Source organism: Schistocerca piceifrons, chromosome 3, assembly GCF_021461385.2.
Source record: "Schistocerca piceifrons isolate TAMUIC-IGC-003096 chromosome 3, iqSchPice1.1, whole genome shotgun sequence".
NCBI lineage: Eukaryota > Metazoa > Arthropoda > Insecta > Orthoptera > Acrididae > Schistocerca > Schistocerca piceifrons.
The window spans coordinates 888,965,103-888,983,738 of record NC_060140.1 but is presented as its reverse complement, the minus strand read 5'-3'; the positions used below and the strand labels follow the sequence as shown (position 1 = coordinate 888,983,738).

The 18,636-nt window shown below is 38.2% G+C and overlaps 1 protein-coding gene across 6 annotated transcripts in view; it reads left to right on the top strand.

Moving 5' to 3' along the window:
• LOC124787752 overlaps positions 1-18,636 on the top strand; it is an 83,463-nt gene that overhangs the window by 46,715 nt on the left and 18,112 nt on the right. For all 6 annotated transcript variants that reach the window (XM_047254619.1, XM_047254622.1, XM_047254624.1 and 3 more), the window contains one exon: positions 12,488-12,743. In XM_047254619.1, coding sequence (XP_047110575.1) covers positions 12,488-12,743 — 256 coding nt within the window. The remainder of the gene's footprint in view (positions 1-12,487; positions 12,744-18,636) is intronic.

Below are 18,636 nucleotides of genomic sequence, written 5' to 3'. Positions count from 1 at the left end.
GCGGGAGGGTTAAATCAATATGTACTTACAAGGGAACCTCCCCATCGCACCCCCCTCAGATTTAGTTATAATTTGGCACAGTGGATAGGCCTTGAAAGACTGAACACAGATCAATCGAGAAAACAGGAAGAAGTTGTGTGGAACTATGAAAAAATAAGCAAAATATACAAACTGAGTAGTCCATGTGCATGATAGGCAACATCGAGGACCGTATGAGCGCAGGGGCGCCGTGGTCCCGTGGTTAGAGTGAGCAGCTGCGGAACGAGGGGTCCGTGGTTCAAATCTTCCTTCAAGTGAAAATTTTAATTTTTTTATTTTCGCGAAGTTATGATCTGTCCGTTCGTTCACTGACGTCTCTGTTCACTGTCATAAGTTTAGTGTCTGTGTTTTGCGACCGCACCGCAAAACCGTGCGATTAGTAGACGAAAGGACGTGCTTCTCCAATGGGAACCGAAAACATTTGATCGCAAGGTCATAGGTCAACCGATTCCTCCACAGGAAAACACGTCTGATATATTCTATACGACACTGGTGACGGCATGTGCATCACATGACAGGAATACGTTGTCGACCCACCTAGCTTGCACACTTGGTGAATGGGTAAAAAGATTCTTCTACCTTGCCTGATTTAGGTTTTCTTGTGTATGTGATAATCACTCTCAAAAAGTGATGAAATCATAAGAGTTTGTCAGATAATAATTGTCTGAAAATAAAAAATTAAATTTTTCACTCGAGGGAAGACTTGAACCAAGGACCTATCGCTCCGCAGCTGCTCACGCTAACCATGGGACCACGGCGCTCCTGAGCTCATACTGTCGTTGAAGTTGCCTATCTTGCAATGGACTACTCAGTATGTATATTTTACTAATTTTTTTCATAGTTCCACACAACTTCTTCCTGTTTTCTCGATTGATCTGTGTTCAGTTTTTCAAGGTCTATCCACTTGCCACCTTATAACTAAATCTGAGGGGGGTGCGATGGGGAGGTTCCCTTGTTAGAACTAGGACATATGGTGATATTCTTTCACAAAGTATTAACTGATGTTTCTCATGGAGCAAATAAAAAATAAGTTTGGTGAAGTGGCTGTAGTGCTAAAAATGCAGAATTGATTCTTATTGTTTAAAAGTAGCAACTGAAACACTATCTCTAGCACTTTGAGCCTGTACCAAGTAGGGTGATACCTCTGTCACTATTATTTCACATAGAAGCCTTGATGTGATGTAAGGCTTTATTTATTACAAAGGTCTAATGTTCCAAACTGACAAAGAACTCAGACCAAACTTGTAATGTCATGACTTTTAATTTTGTGTAGCACATATACAGAGGACCAAAAGAAAATGGAGGTGATACAGGAGCCTTCAAATAAGCATTTGAAGGACACATCTAACTGGAAAAATGTAAAAGACATTATATATAGCTATGCTTATTTCGTACCACCCACGAGCAACTTGCTTCTGACGTAGCCAGTGTGCTCGTGTATCATATTATGGTATTTTAGAAGCCGTCTGTGGAATCTGTGGCAGGTCTTCACACGACGATCGCCTCAGTGAATTACCTCCACTGTGTACAAACAGTGTGGGCCATCAGCACCCCTGGTCACATTTTTGCCTGATTTTTAAAAAGAAAAAGGAGATACAGAATTATGAGATATTTGATAATGTGTCATATTTTTAAGCCCAAAAAGTAGGAGTGGATGTAACAACAAATTTTTAGAAGTAGTAAATAACGTTTGAAACTTATAAACCATTTGTGGGAGAAGTTGACACCTTCTTGAACAACACATGTACTATGCCAGTGGAGACTTCTCTGCTGATGCAGCCACCAACGGTGGCCTTTTTATCTTTCTGTGGCGTTACTGGAGAGGCCGCACACAGAGATTATTATTATTATTGTTATTATTTGTTTCTTTGGTTTGTGATGATGCGATGGAATTACAACATTTATTACTGCCACCTGGCTGAACTTCAACATTGATGTTCCACCTTTACACATATGTGTTGCCTTGCAGGAATTGCAGTTATTGGAGATCACATGCCTACAGTCCAAAACTGTCACATTTTAGTAACAATTGAAATAATGTGATTAGTTTTAAAAGGATTTTGCGTGGTGATGCAATTATCCACTTCTATCAAACGTGTGCTACTGGGTACCACAGTGAAGGTCACAGCCATTAGAATCCATCTGTGTGTCTTGATAACAATTTGCAGCTTACACCTCCTGCAAGGCAGATATTTATCTTATCAGTAAATGGAAGAACTATTGTTACCCCTCCCCTACATCCTTCTGGATAATTTCAACACCCACAAATGTATGTGGTGTGGTAGAGTTGAAGAAGAGGAGTGGATCCTGGGACCCAGTCACATATTATCGCCACCAAGGGCACCTTCTTTGCAATTGACTTAATGCCCTGCAGTCATAATCTTGCATTTACCATGCGATAAAATTTCCACAGTGATTTGTGCAACAGCAATCAGTACCCAATAATTTTATCAATATAATATTCATCACCCACTGACACGTGACCTGGAGTGATTCCTGTTAAAAACCAAGTTGGGAATGATAGTTGTCTGAACTGTATGTTGTGGTGCCACAAAAAAGGATGTTGACTAGATAGTGAATGAAACAATGAGTGTGATTATCCACCCAATGCATAGCATTATACACGTTCCTGACCATTTCGACCCAAGTCTGTACCATGGTGGTCTCTATAAACGTTGGAGGCCATAGGAGTTACACGAAGTGTGTTACAGCAATGCAGGAGATTTCTCTTCACTAATAATGTAATTTTGTACAAAGAACTATGAGTAGGGACAGGAAAAAATTGGTGTTATTTTATGGTCAATATCAGTGTTACTTTTTGCCCTTTTTGGTGCTATTCATCAGTGTCATTTTCTGGCAAGCTTTTTCTATTATCAGTTATATACTTTTGTCATATTTAACCATTTTTCAATGCTGTGTTGAAAATGGAACTATTCCTAAGATAGGGTGGGCCAAACATGATACAAGTGTAAAGAAAAATTATTTTAACAAAATATTTTGACACGAATAATTATTTGGAAACAAATACCAAAGATAAAAATGAAAATATCATTTTTTTGTGGCACCACAACATACAGTTCAGACAACTATCATTCCCAACAAAATGAAAATAACAGTATGTTGCAGATATTTTATTCATGACATGTTTCGTGCTTCGTCATACGTTCTTGAGCTGTGGAGACCACAGAAGAAATAAATAATCGAAATTCACACAGTGGTTGTTCATACGCGCTCGCACAAGTCAATAGTCGAAAGGCCATTAGTGACGTCGAGACTGCAGAAAGTAGTACGACAGTTGAACATGGAACGTGTCGACATTAAATATGTCACTGAAATCGTTAGATTTACGACACATCTTACAAGGACCCAGAGAAATTTTGTTGGAAAAACGCCGTTTTGTGTTACTTCCTTAAAAACTGCTGAATTCGCGTTATTTCCTTAAAAAACCACCAAATTCGTGTTATTTGTTGCTTTATCTTTTAAATGAATTTTTCCTGTCCATTACTATGTCAAAAGCATGTTACATTCAAACAATGGAAGTGGAGTTGTGGGAACAATGTGTAGCTTCAATGAACATGCACACAACTGATATCCATGTGTGGCCAAGTCTGCAACAACAGGCATTCAGCATACCAGTGGACAGCCAGCTTACCAGTGGATGTTTTTTCCCTGTTGGAACACTTGGTGCTTTAGACTGATGAGTACATTATACCAGTATGTTCAACATATCAAAGTTATTGGTGGTATAGTACGTGGACATGCTGAATGCTGAAAATTAGATAGGTAGATCACATAACTAATGAGGAGGTATTGAATAGAATTGGAGAGAAGAGAAATTTGTGGCACAACTTGACTAGCAGAAGGGATCGGTTGGTAGGGCATATTGTAAGGCATCAAGCGATCACTAATTTAGTATTGGAGGGCAAAAATCGTAGAGGGAGACCAAGAGATCAATACCCAAGCAGATTCAGAAGGATGTAGGTTGCAGTAGGTACTGGGAGATGAAGAATCTTGCACAGGACAGAGTAGCATGGTGAGCTGCATCAAACCAGTCTCTGGACTGAAGACGACAACAACAACAACAGTACGTAGAAGTGTCAGCTTTAAACAACTTCCACCCAGATTCTACTCTGCTTTGAATTCCAATAAAAGATTGTAGTCTGTCTTTGGAGATGCAGCAGATAGAGACCTATAACACCCATTGTACATACAGGGAATTCAGCAGTATACTATCACAGTGCAAGTATACAACCCCTTCCTTCACACACACACACACACACACACACACACACACACACACACACACACACACACACAGGCCCATAAATACACAACTGAATGCTTCACCACTTATTGACTGTTGAAAACTAATTATCCTGATGATGTTTAACAAGATTTGCCTAAAGGGGTCATTTTCTCACCTAGTGGACAGAGATTACTATTGTATTAATATTGAAACCTGGTTAACTTGCTTAAAAAATAAAACATAAGTATGGGTCCAGAATCGTGGGTATAGTTTTTCACCTACAAAAACTGTAAGTCGCGCTCTTTTATATTAGGACAACTAATGGCTGGAAGTAGTAGACAACTTTCACTTATTAGGACTGCTTTTCAACTGCAGACTGATATGATTACCTCCCATAAAGCAGTTCAAGACAACCTGTATGTGGAAATTAAACTCAACATGCTTCTTGAGGAGTAGATTGTCATCTTCTAGTAAAATTCTACCAGTCGTAGATTTTTAATGTGATTTTACTGTGGATGTGTTGCTTTCAGGTAAGCAGCACCTGTCTTTGGCCTGCTAGACCCTCTGCACCACAGTGGAGGCCACCATGTGACAGAAACTAATTACCTTTAAAGACATGCCACCAGCAACTCTATTAATTAATTATGCAGTTAAAATTTACTGTAGGCCTGAACATCCATGTTAACATGACACTTTTCCAGATCCCAACTATGACCCATTCGAAAACGAGTAGGACAACAGTGGGTAGACTAAGGGACATACGATTCAGGAGCTCTTTTTTTCTCCTGATAACTACCCCACAGATGGAGATTACCCATGCTGTGTTCCTTAACCTGTAGTACAAGTGGAGCTCCAGTATGGCATTGAGGATCACACAGACCCTAATACTCATCACCATAGGCTCTATTTGGTCCTCCACAACTATGCGACATTCTGTGCAATATATACAGACAGCTCCAAAGACTACGTGAAATAAAATTGTGGAGTGGCCACTAGGCACATAGAACGTTCCTTTATTTTAGATGTTTCACTTGTCAGACGCAAGCATGTTCTGAAATTTAGTAGCCACCGGCCACTCGTTAAATGTATCTGGTTGTGTATAGCACTGACGTCAGACATATATGTCTGCTGATTGTGACAAAGTGAGCTATGCCTTTATCATCAGAAATGTTCTAATGACATTCCCTTCCTACAGTATGCAGCATCTACGAAACAAAACTATCAGCAATATGAAGAGCTTTCTCAGATGTATATCCTCAACCTGCCAGAAATATTCTCGTGTGTAGTGACTCCCTCAGTATGTGAGCCCGTAGATTTTCCCGGCATCTTACATGTTTATGATCTTCACGGTTATGCTGCCAGATTTGATCGTCTTCACTACATGATATTTCGGCGATCCATCTGGCCACCATCTTCAGGTGTAATTGCTGAGTACACAATCGTGCTGGAACTGAATGAACGTCAGAAATGGTGGCTCCATTATACCCCAGGTCCAGGCCACTGTGCCTGCGTGAGGAGCAGAAGAGCTGCCTCCTGTGAAGCGAAGAATTGTAGCGCCGCCGGTGGTAGAAACTGGTGAAAGTGATCAATGGCAAATTAAAATGCAGCGTGTCGAAAACCAGACCATTGTTGTTTTATATCCGATAAAATAGGGTTCGATATCCTGCTTAAAGGAAAACTTTTATCTCTATTTATAATGTCATCAGATAATCGTATTTTGAAGGATTCCTTGAGCACACATATCCTGTAATGAGAAGCCGGAGCAATGATTTGTCTCTCTTTAAATGTCTGTTATTCCCTTCATTGGGACAATGTTCGGTGACAGCAGATTTTCCAGGCTGGAACAAACGTGTGTGACGCTGATGTTTCACACATCGGTCACGAACAGTGCGAATAGTCTGTCCAATATAGGCCTTTCCACAATGCTAGGTGATTTTATAAATTCCAGGCTTTCTCAATCCCAAATCATCTTTAGCAGATGCAGATAGGACTCTAGTTTTGGCCAAAGGCAAAAGAACACTTAATATCTTATTTCCTGAGATTTCTAGAAATTTTTGAAGAAATACCTCCAGCAAAGGGTAGAAAAGCAACTAATTTCTAGTATCCAGTGCTGGTTCTCTTGATGGTCCAAACTGAAAAGCACGATTAATTTGATGATCGGTATATCCGTTGAGCTTGAAGACAGCCTTAAGATGATCCAGTTCCTGTCACAATTTTTCGGAATCAGAAATGGCATTAACTCCCTTGACCAACGTACGTAGAACTCCTATGTGCTGATGTGGTGGATGACTGCTTGTAGAATGAAGATATGATGTGTGGTTTTATAGTATACGCCATGTCCCAAGGTACCATTTTCTTTATTGTGTACTAGAACATCCAAAAAAAGGTAATTTTCCATCTTTTCAATTTCCGTCAAAAATTTGATGCGTGGATGAAGTTAGTTAAAATGATCTAAAATCCAATTAAGAGCTTGCATTCCATGTGGCCAAACATTGAATATATCATCCATTTATCTCCAAAAACATGTAGGTTGAAGAGAAGTAGTCCTAAGTGCGATATCTTCAAAATCTTCCATAAAAAGATTGGCGACAATAGGGGAAAGAGGACTCCCCACAGCCACACCGTCAGTTTGTTAAAAAATACGTCATTAAATAAAAAATATGTCGATGTCAACACATGGCGACACAGCTCAGTAGTTTTATCATCCAAAAGTTGACCAATTAACAGGGACTCTTCCAAAGTTGGATGATAAAACTACTGAATTGAGTCGCCATGTGTTGACATCGACATGTTCTTTATTTAATGACATATTTTTTGAACAAACTGACGGTGTGGCTGTGGGGAGTCCTCTTTCCCCTATTGTCGCCAATCTTTTTATGGAAGATTTTGAAGATATCGCACTCAGGACTTCTTCTCTTCAACCTACATGTTTTTGGAGATAAGTGGATGATATATACATTGTTTGGCAGGATATGGAACCCTATCTTATCAGATATAAAACAACAACGGTCTGGTTTTCAACCCGATGCATTTTAATTTGCGATTTATCAGTTTCACCAGTTTACTGCCAGCGGCGGTGGAATTCTTCGCTTTGCAGGGGGCAGCTCTTCTGCTTATTGTGCAGGCACAGTGGCCTGGACCCAGGGTATAAAGGAGCCGCTGTTTCATTCAGTTCTAGCGTGATTGTGTACTCAGTGATCGCACCTGAAGATGGAGCACCGAAATATCGTGTAGTGAACACTATTATATCCGGCAGCATACCCGTGAAGAGTATAAACAGACTCCTTCAGTAATTTGAAGGTGACTGAAAATTACTTATTGTCTCATCCTTTGCTCTCCATCTTTCACGAACTTCTGTATGACCTCAACAGTATACTAAATTCCATAGTGTTCCTCTGGATGCTAAACCTTGTAGATAATTTGACCAATGATCATGCTGATTCCGTTAGTGCAGAAAGCTTCTGCAATGAGTCTGCTGCTAATACAAATCCCAGAAGATGATCTGCATCTGCATATCTTTAAAAAAAATGGGGAGAAGATTGGATGATTAACATCTGAACCGAAGATGATGTCGTATCTCACCTCCATATTGTTTACATCTGCCTCATACATTGCTGCATGCCATGGTTAGAGAACCATCCACAGTGTCTCTCTTCAGTGACCGTGAGAGTCATCCACAATTTTGAAGCATGTCCATACGCATTTGACTTACAGCATTGATCAGGGTTAGCTACTGCATGCCAAACTGTCTGTGAGCATGATGTGTGGGCCGCTTGGAAGCTGAGGCTCGGCCTGTCTCCGCTTTGCTTGATGCTTTTCAGAACTACTCAGTACAGCATGACATTGTGTTTAGCATTGCGGTCTGTAATTGACTTAAAGTGTGGATAATATTTTGGCCAGCTTAGATTACGTTTTGGCAAGTTTGTGCCATAAATCCTAGCTGATAATGCAACAAAAGAAACTTAGATTTTGACCTACCTGTGGGAAAGTGGATATTAATATTGGACATAAAGCATGCATTTTAGTAGTAGATTTATGTGGAGGGGACATCTCTGGCCACTTGGTATGGGAGTGGGGATGGAGTCCACTCAGCTACACCACTGCCCAGCCATAAAATCCATATCTTACCTTCCTATACTTGTCCATATTGCCTGTGATACATAGAAAGACAGTTATAACCTCACTTGTGCATGTCTTACGCCCTCCTTTGTTGATGCTTTCAGTTTACTGCCATTTGTAAGTCATTTCTTGTGACAGAATTATATCTTTACTCACAAAATGCATGTGTTGGTTCGCGGAGTATCATGGTAAGTGACTAATAACCATACTGTTAAGTCCTTTGCAGATCCCAGACATCATCATGAATGACTTGTTTCTTTGTTTTTGTTGTGGTTTTCAGACTGAATACTAGTTTGATTCAGCTCTCCACACTGCTCTGTCATGATACAAGCCTCTCCATCTCTGAATAACTACTGTAACCTACATCCATCCAATACTAAATTGATGATTACTTGATGTCTTAGATTGTGCCTTTCAACCAAACTCTTCTTTTAGTCAAGTTATGGTACAAATTTATTTTCTCCCCAGTTCTATTCAGTACTTCCTCATTATCCACATTTCACTTAGGCTAATGTTCAGAAAAATGCCTTCAGAAACGACTCGCTAACACTTAAATTTATATTCAGTGTCAGCAAATTTCTCTTCTTCAGAAATGCTTCTCTTGCCATTGCTAGTATACATTTCATATTCTCTCTACTTTGACCATCATCAGTTATTTTACACCCAAAATTATTTTATAACCTAAATAGCAAAACTCATCTACTTCTTTTAGTGTCTCGTTTCTAATCTAATTTCCTCAGCATCTCCTGTTTTCATTTGACTACTACCAATTATCTTTGTTTTACTTTTGTTGATGTTCATCTTACACTCTCCTTTCAAAACACTGTCCATTCTGTTCAGCTGCTCTCCAAGCCCTTTGCTGTTGCTGTTGCTGGCAGAATCACAATGTCATCAGCAACCTCAAAGTTTTTATTTCTTCTCCCTCAACTTCGATCCCTTCTCCAAACCTTTCTTAGGTGTCCTTTACTAACTGCTCGATGTGTACAGATTGAATAACATTGGGGAGAGGCTACAATCCTGCCTCTCTCCCATCTCAACATTGCTTTCCTTTCGTGCCCTTTGACTCTTCCAACTGCTCACTGGTTTCCGTACAAGTTGTATGTAATCTTTCTCTCCCTGTATTTTACCCCTGCTACCTTCAGAATTTCAAAGAGTGTGTTCTAGTTAACATTGTCAAAAGATTTCTTTGCCTTGAGGGTTTCAACATTTCTCTGGAACTCAAACCGATCTTCCCCAAGGTCGACTTCTACCATTTTTCCCATTCTGTAAATAATTCATATAAGTATTTTAGGCTTTTGTATTCGCTTTAGCTTGCTTCATTGGCTGCATTTTATATTTTTTTCCCTCCAGCAATGAAGTTCAGTATCTCCTGTGATATCAAAGGATTTTTCTAGGCCTCATCTATTCGTGTGTTTTATGATCTTGTTCCTTTAATTGTTTAAAGTCTGTTTCTGAAATTTCTTATGATTATGTATCAGTATGAAACTTTCCTATGTCTGTTCCACATATACAATCTTGTTTTATGATTCTTAAACCAAGTGTTAGTGATGATTCAATTATGCTTTGTGCAAGATTATTTCAGGTGCTCCGTATTTCATTCCTTTCCACCAGACCACATTCTCCTACTAATTTTCCCCTTCCTTCTCTTCTTCTTCCTTTTACGGTGTCCCAGTGATCCATTGCAATTAAATTTTCCTCTCCCGTAACTATCCGAATAACTTATTTTGTCTCATCAGAAATTCTTTCAATCTTTTCATCACCTACGGAGCTGGTAGCCAAATAAAATTGTTTCAGTGTTTTGGGTATTGGTTTCATGTTTATCTTGGCTATGATAATGCATTAACAATGCTTTTTATGTAGCTTACCCACATTCTTATTTTCTTACTCATTAATAGACCTAGTCCTGCACTACCCCTACTTCATTTTCTCGTATTTAAATCCACTTCGACCTATCCACTTCCCTTTTTAAACTTTCTAACCCACCTACCCGAATGATGGTTGTAACATTCCTCGCTAAGATCTCTAGAAGGCATTTTGTTTTTCTTAATGGTGACATGCTCCTGACTAATCTATGCCTAGAGATCTTAATGTGGGTCTATTTTACCTCTGAAATATTTTACCCAAGAGGATGCCATCATCATTGAACTATACCATAGAGTTAAATATCCATCGGAAAAGTGATGGCTGTAGTTTGCCATTGCTTTCAGTCATTTATAGTAGCAGCACAGCAAGGCCATGTTGGCTGATGTTACAAAGTCAAATCAGTCATGTAGACTGTTGCCCTATGACTGCTTGATAAGACTGCTGCTACTCATTGTGAACCATAAGTTTGTCTGGGCTCTCCACAGGTACTCCTCCATTGTTCTTGTACCTATGGTACTGTTCTCTGTTTTGTTGAGCCATGCAAGCCCCCCACCTCTTTATTGTCTGTAGTTCATGGGGCAGCCCATGTGCATATGGTCCTCAAATTTTACATTCTATGTGTCCCTGAATTTCTTCTGCTAAACTGAGTGAGTGAGAATTATCTCAGTAGCATAAAAGCATTTTAAAATTTGTTCCGTGTGAATTTTACTGTTATTTAATAAAGTTGTGTCCTGAAAATAGAAACTGTTTAGTGGTGAACTAAAAACTTTGGGTTATTTCTATTTTGTTGCTTTTATGTTCAGCATTGTTTTCTTGCATTTCCTCCCCTACATCCCATTAAAGGTCAGCGATTACAGTTACAGCACTAAAATTGCGAAACTGAAGTAACAGGCCATAGTTTCTTTATTTTAATGCTGCAATAGTGGCTTTTTTCCATAAATATTGAAGTAGTGCAACAGTCATCGGATTACCTTGTCAAGAGAAGAATCCACAATGTTTCTCATGTTTTAGGGGTAATATATGGAACATTAAAAGTACAGTTGTTTCAGGGGTTGTAACTAGGATTTAGTGAGGATTACCAAAGTGAAATAGGAAGTGAGACTACTGGATAGTCAGCTGTAGGGTAATAACAATATCCTCATTGAATTGAATGATTATAGTTCGAAATGTTAGGACATACCAGTAAACCACAGAGTTGGATAGCATGTAGTGTGCAGTGACAGAATTAGTTCTTTTTCAGTTTTAGAAAAAATAGTAAGAAGTTTGTTTATTCATAGGCCAGGATAGTGCTACAAAATAACTAGAACAATGTGTAAATAAACTAAGAAATAAATAAAATAATTGGAGGTAAAAATGTTACTGTAAAAATACCTAAAATATTTGAAATCTGGTCCCATGGGAGACTGAATGTGATAACAAGCTACAGAAAAAGAAATCAGAATTTCGTGCATTGGAGGAACAAGTGTGAAGAAAAATGGTTGAAATTTGGCAGCCAGTTTCAACTATTTGTAGCTAAATACACTTCATCAGTCACTAGGGAAGAAGATAGGAAAAGGAGTAGAAGTTGCAGGAAAACGCCTGTTCAATTATTCTGATCCTCAGTAATGTTCACTTTTATTAAAGACTTAATTTAATAGCATTAAAGACCATGGACCATGAAACATAAGACATTGAATTTATTCATTCCCAACTGTGATGAACGCAGTCAATTATCTGACATCTGCCTATCTGACTGAGGTGGTTAAATGATTAAGGTAATTGACTGCTCAAAACCTTATCCGAACTATCCATAGTTATGTATTCTCTGATACGCTAAATTAAGACAAAAGGCAGGACGGTTCCTGTGGAAAGGTCATGGCTAAAATCCTTTGCTGTCTTTTTGCGTGAGCCTAAGCTTCATCTCTAATGGCCTCTTAACCAACGTGAAGGGGGCAATTTGGAGCTTGCATTACTCTAATGTTTCACTTACACGTATAGGTTTTTAAATACACTTCACTGATGTTCATACTGCTGCAGTCGCTTTTTCGTTTTTTGTATCTGAATGAGCTCACATTCTCTTTTGTGGATGCAAGTACTGTTGGTGCTATACCATGTAAAATGGAGATGTATTATTACTTATTGATTATAAATGTATGTTAAAATAAATATTTACTCTTTGTAATCAATTAATATTTAATAGCGGTATACATTGTGTTTATTTCAGTTTGCATTAAATTTCAGCTGAGTGGCACTTTTTGCTTGGAAAATCTCTTCGTCGATTGAGGAGATTAAATGCATTTAATGAAATTCCGGACAAAAGGGAATTAAAAGCATTAGAAAAAGCTGTTGAAATGTCACAGTGCTCAGGATATTGTACATTTTTGGCACAGACCTATAGAGAGACTGCTTTCAGAGTTTACTCACTAAACAGAAATGATCTTTCTCCCTTTAAGCAAACATTAGACATCATGAATGAGAAAGCAGCTGAATATTACAGGTATTTAATACATTTGATTTGCTATTTATTTTCAATAGGTGCTCCAGAACTGTAATGTGTTTTCTGAGTCATATTGGGAGACTTCAGACAGCTGCTAGGTGATTTTCTTTATTGAGCTACTACTTTTGGTCTATGATATCTCCATCAGGTCACAAGGTGATGTTTTGTGGCTTGATGATTATTTTGTTTGACACATCTAGTAGCACAATAGAGAGATTCGCTTAGCCGCTGTCAGGATATTTCCAGACATAACTTTCAATACATTTAGTAGTATTTGTACTTTTCCTAGTGAGTAAGATACTTGAAAGTCTCATGGGCATGTAGTTAAATGGAGTATTTGATCTGGATGAATTTTCACTGTCATAATGTGACACCATTATCAGGTTACTACGGCCGACAGACGTCATCTGCCTGATGGTGGGCTGTAGGTACTTTCCGCGCCTCCTTGCTGCTGCACTTGAACTGATATCTCCTGGACGAAGTGTTGAGTGGGTGATGCTCTGGTCAGGATGGATCGCTTCCAGGAATCAAGTGGTGAACCTCACACTGCCTTCATCAAGCCCAGTGTTTTGTCCTTGGTGTGTTTGGAGCAGCTTCAGTGCCAGGAAACCCATTTGGAAGCTAGTAATAGAAATGCTCTAAATGCAGCAAAGGCAGAATAACGAGCTGGACAAAGGTGAAGCTCAGACAAGAGGTCGAAGGGAATAAGCCACTGCAACCAGCACATTGCACGGGCTAGGAGTGGGGAGAGCGAGGAAGCAGATATGTGTACCACACTCTCTAGCTCATGATGTCAGTTGTCAGGAGTAGCTTGATGATTGTAGCACATTATGCTGTGGAAAAATTGTTCAGAAGTGGCCAATCTATCTAACCGCATGCATGAGAGATTTTCGAGCATTTGCATTATTGATTGTATTGTTTTTCTACAAGAGGAAGAGATTATATTCCATATTCTTAAGTATAAGCTTTGAAAATTTGAACTTTATTTTCCCTAATGTAATGGTATTTGAAATATATGCAGTTTTTGTGATTTTAAAAATTAAAGAATTCTGATTATTGTCTTGGTGTTTTTTTTTTTTTTTTATTTGAGGTTTGACACTCAGTTTATTTATTTATTCGAATAACCCTTTTGGAGGGTACAATAAATCAGCTTTGATTTATTTTTGTTGTGCTTAATTTTCATTGCTCCCAGACTTCCTTCATCCTTCGTGTCTTTTGTTTTCATCTTGGGTCCACTTCCCACCGTTTGCAAACTTCTTTCTGTCCTGAAATCTTGCCTTCTGTCTTGCTTCTCTAAATACTGTTAAGTGTTTAGTAAGTTGAAATATCTGCCTAGTTAGTCTGTTGTTATCCATTCGTTTTATGAACTGATGGAACTGCAGTCTTCTTTTCTTCATTACATCTGTTAGCTTTTCCATTTCCAAATACAACTCATCTGTTTGATCTACTATTACTTTAAGATTCCATATTTTACTTGGAATTCTTCTTTCAACTTTTTCCAGTTTTTCAAGATTCCCAATTCGTGTGAGTTTTAAGTTTTTTTGCTGCTCACAGTGTTTCAGGCATTGCAACTGTTTGATAGTGTCTTAGTTTTATATGTTCCATGACAAAGGTATTATGAAACTTTGTGGCAGATTAAAACTGTGTGCCATATTGGCAAGGAAACCCTCGAGTTTGAGGCCGAGGCTGCATGTTCAGTTTTTAGTAAGGCTCATTTGAAAGTGTTGTGTTAACAATTATGATAGAAAACATATTAGCTGCTAATGACTCACTATGTGCAACAGGAGGGGACATCACATTTCGGACATCGTTGACATTCAAGAAACGTTCAAAACAAACTATTAACTTGCACCATGAAAACCAAATGAAAATGGTGCACCACAGTAACAAAAAAGGTTAGCACCATCGAGATCAAAGGGAACACCTTGACGGTTGCAAACTGTGCTGGGTGTTCAGCTACATATCCACTCACAAAGAATGCATATAGAATTGTATTGTCGTAACAGGGTGATGAGAACTGATGGAATGTGATGGCTTGCAACCGAATGTGAAACAATGTTTCATGGAGCTTATCGTGAAATTGACTACCCTGTAATGCATAGCTGCAGGTAGTGCGATAATATGTTTTATAGGCATGGAAAAAGCAGACATCCATAGGCTGGATTTGTTCAGTGGTTCCAGGTGGTATCAACTGCAATGTCACACACTTCAGGAGGGATGGTGTGCTGTAAAGGAGTACGGTTTTTGTTTGTAGACCAGTTATCAAACAAAAGAAAGTTATTTTGACCAACTATATACCAAAAGAAGTGCTCATACCATAGTTATAGTTCTCTTACACCCATTTTCCTGACTTGCTTGCTGTGATGTAAATATTCCTCACTGTCCTTGCAAGATCACACACACTAGAAAGAAACGCAGGGGGCAGAGCATCTCCAACTTGTCACAGCACAATAAATAACATTCCATCCAATTCACCATCCTTGGTTGGTCTTGTTACAACTCTCTTGGTACCTCTAATTTCCAGGATTCTTTTCATATGCATTTCCTCTTAAAATCCCGATTGGTTGGAGTTGAAAACAAATTTACTGAATAGTGGGATAAGTTTGTTTAATCTCATCAACAAAGTTTTGGACCGATTCTGAAGAATGCTGTGCACCATCGAGTTGAGTAAATGTTTGAAATTTCGTTATCTTATGTCTTTAAATTATGTTGCACTGTTTAAAGTTACATAACCATTCTCTGCTTCCCTTTCAATAATTCTAGCTGTGTCGTACACAGTTGATGTGTGTAATGTAGTAGGACACTGTCATGCACATCCTGTAAATTTTATTGAGCATCCTTGAAATATGTAAATACCAGTTTTTGCAACAAGTGCACCTTATCCTCACTTGAATATCCGTCGTTTTTATTATGCACTACATGATCATATTGCTGAATCTTTTTCGAAATCTGTTCACAATTTACACACACACACACACACACACACACACACACACACACACTACGCTGAGAATGATCTTCCATGTACATAATATGTTAAGCATATATTGTCATTGTTGTTGTGCTCCTCATGTGCATTGTCCACCCGGTTAAGTGTATACAACACTACAAATTCCACTAACTCATCTTGCCAAAATGCTAATATTTCCTCTGCTACTTCTCTATCACTCTGACAAATTCCTTGAGTTCCTTTCTGACAAAATGCCAACTTTGACAACTGTTGTTATAGCTACACTGCAGTGTTTGCTTTGTTTATTGTTGCCATAGCTCTGCTTTGTGTCAACACCCCTAGCACAGTTGTGAGTTACTTGTCAGTTAAGCAGCTCAGCTACACTCTGTAACCTCATGCAGTGCTCACAGTTGGGATACTTCCAGTCCTGTCCCCTTTTTTTCCATTAGCAGCCAATATTGTGGTTGCATGGTAGACAATATGTAGGGTATTGAATGCCATAAACATCATTGACCTTTTGCAACCTCACACTCGAGGTTAGTCCTGCATAGTCCTTTCACCTTTCAGCCTTTCCTTTCTTTGCTTAGTACTTGCCTGCCATCTGAACTCTTCATATACATAAAGCTGCTTAATTTTTTGACAGATGTTTCTTTAATTTTTGTATAGATGGCATTTATTGCCTCTATGGTCAAGCATAATTCTACAGCTTTACATTTCTTTTCTAACCATTCCTACTTTACACAGTCTGTCACCTAGCACAGTGTATCAGTCTTATTTTTTAGTTGTCTGTATTCCCTTTTGTCTCTTTCATTTACTGTGTTTTATATTTCCTCCTTCCATCAATTAAATTCAATAAATTGCTTTTTATCAAGGGACTCTGCTTCTGTGTACGTATAATCCTCTTTGCTGCTTTCACTATTTCATCTCTCAAAGCTACCCATTCTTCTCTTATATATTCCTTTCCCCTTTTTGAGTCAATTATAGCCTAATGCTCCCATTGAAACACTTACTGGTCTATGGTTCTTTCAGTTTATTCAGGCTCCATTTCCTAAATTTCCTATTTTATATCTTTCTGCAATTTCTTAGGTTGTAATCTGCAGTTCCTAACCAACAAAATAAGGTCAAAGTTCACTTCTGTCTCTGTAAATATTCTGCAATTTAACAACTGATTTGGAAATTTCTTTTGTACCATTATGTAATGTGTCTGATATCTTCTGGTGTCTTCATGTGTCTTCCACATATATGCCCTTGTTTCATGATTGTTAAACTTAAGTGTTGGCAATGATTAAATGTTGCTCTGTGCAAAACTGTACCAGATGGAGTCTCCTTTTATTCCTTTTCCCTGGTTCTTGTTCTCTTGCTGTTCCTCCTCCTCTTGCTTTTGCTACTATTGAATTTCAGTCCCACATCACAGTTAAATTTTAATTTTGCTTAATGATATGAATAATTTCTATTATCTCATGATATATACTTTCAACCTCTTAATCATATGCGAAGATAATAGGCATATAAACTTTGTACTATAATGTTACTTGTTTATTATTCAAATTGATAAGCTTAAATACCATGCAGTGTCATAAAATTAAAAAAAAAAAAATCAGATTATTGCTGATGGAAAGTCGTTCTAATTTGGAAAGATTTATAAGAAGTTTGCTTCTTCATTTCCAAAAGTTAGAGAATGAGTGCTGTGCCGCTTTTCATGATGGTCGATTTAAAGGATGTTCCAGAACTACAGTAACAGATAAAAAATTCAGTTACATGTACAATGTCCTACTGATGATTGGCAAATAAATTTTATGTGAAATAGCTCTGATGCTTGTACATATTAGAAACAAGGGGTATCGTAAATTATGCATTAAGAACTAAAAAAAAGCTTTGTTCTATGTAAGTGTGGCAAAAGCAGTTTCTAGATAATGATTTGATGATTTAAGCAATAATCTAATTTAATTTGTATGCCGAGTTGTCATTATGTATGAGACATGGGTCCAACATTTTGCACCAGAAACAAAATATCAATCGAGGGAAGTGAGTGGAAGCTGTTACGGCCTTTGCAGAAAACATAATTTGTTGGCCAGAAAACTGTTTTCTGAGATACAAAAGAAAATTTTTGCATTAATTACTGAGCAAAGGTCAAATTGTAATTGGTAACTGATAAACATTACACATTTATTCAATTCAACTGGATGAAGAATACTTGAATAGTGACCTGGAATGGAAAAGAAAAAGAACTTCTTTTTATTAGAAGGAAGTATTGACCACAAGGGCTGGTTTGAAAAAACTGAGAGATCTAAGCAGAAATTGTCGGAACATCCACCCTATTCACCAGATATGGCAGTCTCTGACTTTCATAGATATTTGTGATTGTAAAACATTTCATGTACAGTGGGGATGCTGTGACAACTGAAGAAGGACCTGTCAGCAGAGACATTTTCATATTGGTGCCAGATTTTTACTATGGTTCATGCCTATAATCTTTGATACGTTACTACTGTCTTCACTGGTGTTCTCTCATCCACCACTACCACAGAATTATCGACCTAGTGCCTCAGCAAATAAAAAACATATTCTTTTTTGTCTGTATGGCTTCTGTACTTTCACTGTCTTAACTTTGATATGCATTTACGTCCTACATAAGCTGAAGGAGTTGAAGCTGGTACTAACACTCCAAATGCTGTCTGCAGTAGGCTCTCTGGAATGTGCTGAATAGCGATTTGCTATCCGAAATCATATTTTCAGGTGCAATGTGGTCTTCAGATGTTGAATATGATGAAAAAGCATCTTGGTGTGACATTGTGCACTGTGCTATTTGCATTCTTTTTTTCCATGTTTGGATCGCAGAAGTTTCTATGTGGCGTTTCCCATGTTTCTGGTGGTTTCTGTTCCTCTTTGACAGCTTACCCTTGTCACTCAATGTTTTAATACTGCTACTGGTTTTTTTATTGT